The 9,723-nt window shown below is 37.6% G+C and overlaps 2 protein-coding genes across 2 annotated transcripts; one reads left to right on the forward strand and one right to left on the reverse strand.

Moving 5' to 3' along the window:
* Nucleotides 1–540: 540 nt before the first annotated feature.
* Nucleotides 541–2,367, forward strand: LOC106337263 (calmodulin-like). The gene is made up of 3 exons (XM_013776345.1): nt 541–781; nt 907–1,276; nt 2,127–2,367. The coding sequence occupies exons 1-3, from the start codon at nt 706–708 to the stop codon at nt 2,221–2,223; spliced, it is 543 nt and encodes a 180-aa protein (XP_013631799.1). The 5' UTR covers nt 541–705; the 3' UTR covers nt 2,224–2,367.
* A 498-nt stretch (nt 2,368–2,865) lies between these two features.
* On the reverse strand, nt 2,866–7,766 carry LOC106342319 (protein argonaute 4-like). Its single transcript, XM_013781208.1, is given in 23 exon segments — nt 2,866–3,167; nt 3,169–3,308; nt 3,400–3,431; nt 3,529–3,623; nt 3,716–3,789; nt 3,866–3,977; nt 4,064–4,127; nt 4,223–4,288; nt 4,371–4,498; nt 4,581–4,718; nt 4,804–4,919; nt 5,036–5,201; nt 5,291–5,404; nt 5,479–5,541; nt 5,609–5,716; nt 5,816–5,932; nt 6,027–6,201; nt 6,324–6,421; nt 6,501–6,598; nt 6,688–6,824; nt 6,906–7,130; nt 7,209–7,414; nt 7,506–7,766. Coding segments are annotated over 23 exon segments (2,769 nt in total). The 3' UTR covers nt 2,866–3,131.
* Nucleotides 7,767–9,723: the final 1,957 nt, after the last annotated feature.

The following is a 9,723-nucleotide window of genomic DNA, read 5'->3' on the forward strand; positions in this document are numbered from 1 at the left end:
GGCTCAGCCGATCAATGCATAATATCAAATAAATTATACGGCGGCTCGGCCGACCAATTAATAATAAACAGAATATAAGGCGGCTCGGCCGACCAATAAATAAATTAAATTACTAGTAAATAATATAGGCGGTATTCCGGCTATTATAACATGATATAAATAATAGTAGATGCGGTATACCGACCATTATAACAGGGTATAAATGATACAAATAAATTTTACCGAATCGCAGAGTGATCGTGCTGATAACGTGTTATAAAAGGAACTGGAATATTATTGTATCGCGAGAATTTAAATAAGGGCAAAATTTTATACCCGTAGGAGAAGATAATACTGATAACAAGAGAGGATGTGTTATTAGAAGGAGAAAGAATGGTATGTTTACAATGATCGAAACGATGTTTATATAGAAGAGAAATTCACTGTGCAAATAGTGAAGCGGGCCCCACATCTTGTTATATTTCCAACGAAAACGGCAGCTGTCTTTTCTGATTTTCATAACAAAAACGAATTTTTACATCTATTCCATCGTTAAGTAATAAAGAAAAAGGCCCGCTGGAGAAAAGAGAGAATCGGATGCTTAAACTATTGTCAGTTGCCTTAATGGGCTTTCTTCGCATTTCTTCTGCTTTATAATTTCACAATTCGTTCTCTCTCATTTACACACTTAACCAACTTTAATCTCTCACACACACACACAAAGAAATGGCCGATCAGCTCACCGATGATCAGATCTCCGAGTTTAAAGAAGCTTTCAGCCTTTTCGACAAGGACGGAGATGGTCAGATCATTCTCCTTCTCCTTCTCGTTTTGATTAAAAATCTTCAAATGATTCGATTTTGTGTATTTGTTATTTAATTCCTCAATGGTCGCAAATTGGATCTCTATATCGATTGATTATTACAGGTTGCATCACAACGAAAGAGTTAGGCACAGTGATGAGGTCACTCGGACAGAACCCGACAGAAGCAGAGCTTCAAGACATGATCAACGAAGTCGACGCGGACGGGAACGGAACCATAGACTTCCCCGAGTTTCTCAACCTGATGGCTCGTAAGATGAAGGACACGGACTCGGAGGAAGAGCTCAAGGAGGCTTTCAGGGTTTTCGACAAGGACCAGAACGGTTTCATCTCCGCTGCGGAGCTGAGGCACGTGATGACCAATTTGGGGGAGAAGTTGACTGATGAAGAGGTGGATGAGATGATCAGAGAAGCTGACGTTGATGGAGATGGTCAGATCAATTATGACGAGTTTGTCAAAGTTATGATGGCAAAGTGAGGATAACATTTTTACTCTTATCTCTCTTTTCTTTGATCATCAAAAGAACAAGTCTTTATGCTGCTTTTTTTTTTATATAATTTGAAGAAGGCTGGTTTTGTTTTTATTTTCATATATTTGACTGTTCATCATCATCATACATTCGTTGCTTATTCGTCTTTTATCATTTTCCCAATAATTTTATATTTATAAAGTAAACTATTTCTTGACTCTGTTATATTTTTAGAAAACGTCTAAAGAACAAAAAGTTTACTCTCACAAAATATTAATTTTAAACTTGAGGTAGTTTGAATTTAAATCATACAGTTTTCTTTGTTTTAGAATTAGAACATGATTTAAGTTGTTTGAAGGATGGCATTAACTCAAATTCATATCCGTTTGTTTCTTATCATACGCTTCACATAGATGCAAAAGTAATTTAATAGATAAATGGTTATAGAAAACCAATTTCTAAGCAAACATTTTTTAATTAACACAACCAATAATGACGTTGGCAAAAAAAAATTACAACCAATGAAATAATATTCAAGAAATTCGAAAAGGGAGTGTTACCAAAAAAAAAAACGAAAAGGGTATAAAAGTAGGTAAAAGCAAAGTAGGCATCCACTTATTTTGTGAGTTGGAACAAAAAGAGTTTTAAAACTATACTTAAAGGAAAGCTAGATATGTTTATGGGAATAAAATAAATAATACGAATGTTAGGTAAGCAGCGAAAGCCAGATAGATGAAATGATAAATTTTCAAACATTTAGTTGTAATTGTACCTAACCATTATTGTCTTCTTTGTCACTAATTATTGTCGAATCTTATTTGATTACTAATTACTCTTCTTTAAAATGTGTGTAGGAGAAGACGTAAGAGGAGTATGGCGGGGAATCCTAGCAGCAGTACTGAACGCAAAGAAGAGAGACGTCGCCGTAAAAGTCATTGCCGTATTCTCTGATCGCCGGGATTTCAATTCCCGCTCTTCTTTGCTTCGTGTGTAGAGAAATAAGAGATTTGAACCTCGCAACCCAATAAAGAATTATATGTTTTAGTTTTAACAATATCATGGTGGTTTCAAATATCATGTCTCTTTAGTCGAACATGCGTAAACCTAACGACCATCTAAAGTCTTTCAAAATGATATTAAAAAAAGAATAATTTGGAGGAATAATTATTTTTCCCGTTTTCTGTTGACATGTAAAAAGTATTAATAAACCAACACGAACCTACCCATTTTCTTGTCTGCCTATAACATCGCAATCTGTACAAAAAACAAATTTCTATGAACGCATGCCAGTATAGTGTTGGTTTGTGTGTAAAGCTAGTAACTAAGTGATTAACAGAATCCAGTAATATTCTCATTAAATAGAATCTAAATATTTTTTTCTTGGTAAATAAATTTTGAACTATAAATATTAAAGCTTGGTAAAAATTAGAGGAGAATCGTCGTAAGAGTTCTTCGAGTCTTTATAATAGTTTGACTATTCTACTTTTTCAATATATATCAGTTTTCCTCTAATATCTGTCTGATAAATCTTTGATTCTTGATACCTCCCCCTTTGGGGTTATATTCACTATGTCTCTAAATTAAGCTTAGAGATACACAAAATAAGTCATCCCAGATTAAAAACCACTTAAGAGTCAACGAGCAAAGTATATTTCAAGCCCCCCCTACAGGCAACAAGACTGGCGAATAGAGTCACAAAATACATACCATATCTATTGTTTAGTTGCCTAAACCACTTCAAAAGAAAGCCGAGAGATCCCAAGGATAAAAGCCGATTACTAGAGTACTTAAAAGAGCCAAGTTGGGGAAAAACAGACTGCTGCTGCACATTAGAGTTTAGAGAGATGCTTCTTCTACACCTAACAGAAGAACATGGAGTTGGCGACGTTGTCTTTTGAGTTTAGGGAGCTGCGCAACAGAGACCGGTCCTGGAGCTGTCACGCCACCATGGCTCGAGGACGTCTCAGACTGATCTTCAAACTTCATGAACGTTCCTAGCTGAGCAGCTGCCAAGTGAGCATAGCAGATCGGTGCAACTGCAAAAAAACCACAAATGTCTCGGTTATTAAACAGACAAAACCAGAGACTTTCAAATGTCAAACACAGAAAAGAATATGGTTAAATTACCAACAGAGATGGCGGTTGTGCTTCTTTGGTACCTGCAAAATGGCGAACAACAAAATAAATCTGATCAATGTATAATCAACACAATAGAAGCCATAAGAGTTAAAAAAAAAGGTTGAGACTACTACATACACGTAAGAGAGCGAGTGGACGAGCTCTTGAAGCTCATCAGGCGAGAAATGAATCTCATCATACAGGACGTGGTAATGCGTAGGACGTGTTGTTCCCTAATTCAATACACACACAAGTGTCATAAGAAACAAAACAATAGTGGCAATCAACAACAAACGTAGCTTCTAAGAGTTGAGATGATACTTACAATCATCCCAGCGTGCGCACAGAGGTAGAAATCATTGTTCTTTGGGTGACAGATTTTGTTGTCGATGATTGTCCCTGCAAGAAACAAACACAACATGAGATCATGAATGTGTGTACGTGTTTTTTAAAAAAAATCTAACCAATCAATCACCTGGAGGAACGTTGTCAGGAGAGTTTGGCTGGAAAAACTTGGTGTGGTGATTCTTTTGCGCCACTAACAAGAGGAACTTTGGGTTCCAGTTCTCATCTAGAAGCTTGCAGGCCTGAGAAAAGACAGATGCAATCAAATTTCTAACAGTAGCACGACAATAAGAAACTGTTTTTATATCTTTCTGTATGTTTCAGTTACCTCAATGATCTGATCGAGCTCAATGTTCAGGACCTGGTTGAACTGAGATTCACTAACACCATCCCTAGAAGTATTGAGACATTTAAACAACCAAATATGAGAAACATAAGGAACGGAAAAAAATAAAGATACAAGTTCTGATGTAACAAAGTAAATTACCTGAAGATTATGATATGCTCTGGCTTTCTCTTACCAGAGCTGGTGTAGAAATCTACAAGCAACTCCCTGCAATCAACAAACGAAATTACAGCAAGTACTTGAACAAAAGGAAGAGAGAGAAAAAACACAGAGAGTTAGTATCAAGTACTTGATTATGCCATCATCTTCAGTTCCATTCTTCTTGACAAGTGACTCAATCATCTCAGCTTTTGAAGGCTGTGTGCGAACAGATGCTCTGTATTTCGAGACTAGAGGCCACTGCCTTGAACTCACCACCTACGTAACGTAAAAACCATAAACAAGACATCAGCATCAAAGAAAGCGCACAACATATATAATAAACAGTAAAATATATTACCGCAGCAATGGAGGGGACATCAGACTGTCCAGGAGATCCATGTGAAACATCCATCCCTAGGATGATGGTTGGAACCTTAGAAATTACTGTGAAAGCCGGAGTTCGCTCAACACTCAACATGGAGTTGAGGCCACCAAGCTATAGAGAGTATATACATCAGATATTGTACACAAGAAGTAAAATGAACGATTGGTACAAAGAAAAAAAGAAAGACAGAGATCACCTTGGCGTTGATCTTCAGAAGACAGTTGGTAAGATACTGATCATTAGGTTGCCTCACCGGAGCCATACACTGAGTAACGATGCCGTATTCAGTTAAGTTTTTCTTCTTCCATGGCCCTGAGGAGTAGTAAATTCAAATTTTAATCAAAAGGAGCATTTAACATCCTAAAGGACTTGAGTTGAGAGATAATATCTAACCGTAAATTTATTCAAAAAAAAAAAAAATATCTAACCGTAAATGTCGCAGTTCTTCCTTTCGGGGAGGAGACACAGAAGGAACTGAGGAGCACCAGGGAGCTTAGACTGGATCTCTTCAAACATCTTCTCTACACGAATCATAGGAGGAGCACGGCGAAACTGATGACCTTCCTCAAACACATCAAAGGGGGCAGCAATTTCCTGTGACAGAAAGCAGTTTAATACATATGATGATTGATGATTACAAAACAAGTTTTCAAGAAACATGAAGAAAAAAGAATCATGCTTACAATTCCTTTCATTCCACCAATTCGGATTAGATCATCAACAAGTTGACGTACGTTACAGCGAGCGGAGAAATTTGCTACAGCCCATTTATCAATCTTGGTTGGCTCAACAAATTGCTGCAACAACGAAAAGGAATCAGAATATCTTACTTACATGAAAGTAATAAATACAAAGAGACAAGACACAGCACCTTGTTGTTGAAATTCCAGCGACCATTTCTCGGAAACAGTTCATCTCCACGTCCCATTTTCAGCTGCAAAGGAAAAAAAGAGGACATTAAAGACACTTATTCAAGTCAAAACTAAGTAACTGTACCATACCTTGGGAGCTGGCAGAACACGACCCTCCACCTGAGTAAAGTTGGAGCTGATAGAAATGCCACATGAACGCAGGAGAGGTTCAGCGTCATAGTTGCTCACTTTCAGCGCCTGAAAATATTAAACCAAATATATATATATATATATATAAATTCCAATCCTCTTCGACTGATAAAACATAACAACTATCTGAGAGTAAAGACAATGTACCTTTGACAGAACATTCATCCTCTCTTGCGGCTTCTGTCTAGATTTCTCAACCAGGGCAGATCTTTGGAAAGTGTTCAGAGCCTTTGTGTACCTCTGAAGGGGAATCAATGTGCAGTGCTGCAAAAAGTACCACAAAATAACAAACATTTTAGGATGAATTTCGAAAACTTATAACATGTAAATACCATGAGAACAAAATAAGAGCGGACACCTCAAGAGGAATATAGGTTGGTCGCTTTGGCCTCCCAACATTGACGCACGGCAAGTCAGCAGAATACTGCAACTCCAGGTTCCGTTCTCTGAGGAAGTAGTCATACACTGTTATCTCAATAGTTTCAGACTCTCCGTTTTCATTCTTGGGTGCGTTCCTTGGTCTATATTCAAACCTATACAAAGGTAACAAGCAAAACATCAGAGAGAAGTTTCTAACTTTTCAAAGGGATCACACAATATCAGCAAAGTAAGACATAAGCAAATACAAAGTGATTTTGAGAGAATGGCATCTTACGTTTGTTCCCTGCAAGGCTTGTCACTCATGCCAGTGATCCTGTACTCCTGGTTTGAAGGGCTGACTTTAATCCTCAGGTTCTTAAGTGTTCTTTTAGCCTGTTTAAAACATAATGTTAAAACGTTTTGAGCTATAAAACAAAAAAAAAGGTAGACAAGGCCACATTTAGTACATCACCTTAGACCAGTCAACAGTAAAAGGATCCTTTGCACCTTGATTAGCAATAACAAAGTCAACAAGCGGACCAGGCTTGATTATCATTGTAGTTGTCACATCTGGCCATAAGAACAAACAAAAGACATTAGACTCTATATTATTGCTGCAACAGAAAGGAAACATCACAAACAGGTGAGAAACTATTTACCCATGTTAAGTGACATTCCACCCTGCGTTGTCCTGAAACTCGAATGGAACCCTCTACATCCCAAGATGTTACCACCAACAGGTTCACAGTTACTCGGGTCATTGTGAAAAAATGACTGTCTCACAAGTAGGCAACCTCTGCAGTTTTCCCCGAGAGGTTATTAGAGAGACGATACAAAAGATATAGGGATCATGAAAAAAAGGAACATTTGCACTTACTGTCTTGCTGCATGCTGACGAAGGATGATGTCCAAGACCCTTATTGCCTCCTGTGAATTCTCGGATTCCTGCCCACGCATGGCATTGGCTAGAGCCTGTAGAGGTATCTTGGCAGCATAACTGATCTCGACTCTGAAGCTCTTGGAACGGTTAGGCCGACGAAGTCTTTTTCTGTCACCGTCACTTGGCTCTTCATTCCCATTGGGACTTGCGTTTCCAGTAGTCCTGCTCATCAAATTTTGTCTGTCAGAATCTAAAGTCAAGCACTCAAGTGAAGGAACAATGTGATGATAACTTTTTTACCTGGCGGAAGAAACTTCCTCAAGGACCACGGAGAAATCCATTTTGTTGCTGGGCAAGGCTCCAAAAGTGAACAGCGTCTTCTCTCCATCGTAGGCAAACTGCTTGCCATCAAGATCCGAGTGGTACGTCTCATGAACCTTGTCTAGGACTTTTCTTCCAACCCCTTTCTGCTCAACAGGACGCCCATCATCATAGAAGAGCGCCACCTGTTCAAGACCAAAACAATCCCAATTGGTTAAACATCACTTAAAATCAGACAAGAGATCAAATGAACACGAGAGGAGCAAGAAGACATACGCTGTAGTGGTAGAAGAATCCCTGAAGATTAGCAACTTTGACTCCGAAGTGATTAGTCAAAAGTTGAATCTTCTGACCCTTTGATCCAAAGCCAGTACGATCCATAGGTACTCTTAGGTTCTTCTTCACTGCAACTTCGGTTTGAACCCTCACAGGCTCCACGTTGGGAGGTATGATCGGTGGAGGAGGAGGCAGCGCGTCGGAAACCCCACTCCCATTTGCTGACTCGAGCTCAGCTCCATTACCGGTACTAGCATCCATCTCCTGCACACACAAACAACAACAACAACAAAAGAAAAAAAGCTCAGTTTTCAAAGTTGAAAACATTTACAGATTAGTTCAACATATAAAACCAAGAAAGGTGAATTTTTTTGACGGAAACCCACAGAATCAGAGATCACACAGTAAAGTAACAAACTTTTCAAGATTTTAGCTTTTAGTTCTAACAAAGTTTCCAACTTTCGTTCACAAGAACCCGCAGAGAAGTAAAATCTTTGACTAAAACTAAAAACCACACAACAAATATTCGGAAATAAAAGCATGCAAGTGTGAATAAACATGTAAGGTCCCCAAAGAAGTCAGTTTTCATCACATATTTGCTAAACACAGTCACGCTGAGAACATTCACATGTTTTTTTATAATAAAGAACCCATAAAGATGACATATTTCAAGCAAACATCAGCAAAAATCTCACTTTAGTAAAGAAACACACAAACACACAATCAGAGTGGCGAACTTTATAAAGGATGACGCAACAAAAACAAAAAGATGCAAGCTTTCATCACATACTAGCAAAATACAGTCACTTTAAGAACATTTACGGCTTTGTTCAACTTGTAAAACCCAGAAAGGTTAATTTTTTTTTCTGACGGAAACCTCAGTAAAAATTTCAAGGAAACCCACAAAATCAGAGATCGCAGTAAAGTAACAACCTTTTTAAGATTTTAGCTTTGAAATCTGCTGAAAAAAAAAAAAATAACCCAGAAGAACAATGCATGCGAGGATAGACAAAGTCTCAACCTTTAACGGAAAAAAAAAACATATTTACTTCTAAAAAAGCACAAACACAGAAGCCACATTACGAAGCTACGATGCTAGAAAGCATAAACCGTACAGATTAAAAAAAATTCACACAAGTCTTAAACAGAATAAACATTTGCGAAACCCTAAAATTATCATACCTGAGTGTATCGATGAAACAAACGCGAAACCCTAAGACGAAACGAGAGATTTGTTTCTGAGACTCTCTCTTTCTTTTTCCCTTTCTGCTCTGAGCTAAATGGGTTAAATTGATCAGTAAACAGTGGAATATATCCAGGATGGATCCTTCGCCCTACAGTTATATTCCTCTACTATGCGGTGCATCTTACAGTAACCTGCTCTTTTAATATTGGCCGTTAGATTCATTTATTTTATCTATTAGTTTTTTTCTCCGACTATGATCTTGACCGCTCGTTTGTCTAGATATATTTACATTTTGGAATTTCTTTTTAATGAGTCTGCTCTTACGATCATAACCGTTCGTTAAAGGGATTTTGTTTATAGACGTTCCAGGATACACGATCTTGACCGTTCGTTAAGAGTGTCTTTATTCCGTAGACTTTTCTTGGAAAGAGTTTTTATATCCCGCTACGATTATTTTGAATTTTTAAATTCGATGTTTTTTTTTCTTATTGGTAGTAGTGGTAGACAAACTGTCCGACGTGTCCGTAATAAAATTAAATGCGCGCATTAATCGACACGTACATTTACACAAGTTATGGATATATGTCTAAGCATATAATTAAATTATATTAGTGTATACTTATTCAGTGATGATCAACGGGACCAGTATAATGCATGTCTCCTAAAACTATGTGATTATTTATTTTTATTTTTTTAACTATGTGATTATTGTGAATACGATATTTAATTATTGTTAAGCTCTAATCACCTCGTGTATGCTTGGTTGAACCTTGCTGTAATCCACTTTACTTCCTGACAAAAATACATTTATATTAATTTAGAGATTCACATCCGCAATTTTAAATTTCCCAATGATAGGAGATTAGAGGCCTGAGTGTTTGGGTGTCCGTGGCGTTTGGATCGGGGTTTTTGAGTTTTCGGGTTTACGCTCTTAGGTCTCATGCTAAAATTTTATTAGTACGTGCCGGATTCGGATAATAACACTTCCGGTTCGGTTCAAAACTGTATTCAGTCCTAAAACCCATAAAGTAA

Source organism: Brassica oleracea, chromosome C4 (genome assembly GCF_000695525.1).
Source record: "Brassica oleracea var. oleracea cultivar TO1000 chromosome C4, BOL, whole genome shotgun sequence".
Classification (NCBI taxonomy): domain Eukaryota; kingdom Viridiplantae; phylum Streptophyta; class Magnoliopsida; order Brassicales; family Brassicaceae; genus Brassica; species Brassica oleracea.

Excerpts from the sequence above, each read along its gene's own strand:
- LOC106337263 (XM_013776345.1), top strand. The coding sequence starts at position 706 with ATGGCCGATCAGCTCACCGATGATCAGATCTCCGAGTTTAAAGAAGCT. Across the intron at positions 782-906 it reads TTTCGACAAGGACGGAGATG|GTTGCATCACAACGAAAGAG; the intron begins GTCAGATCATTC and ends TGATTATTACAG. Across the intron at positions 1,277-2,126 it reads GTCAAAGTTATGATGGCAAA|GAGAAGACGTAAGAGGAGTA; the intron begins GTGAGGATAACA and ends AAATGTGTGTAG.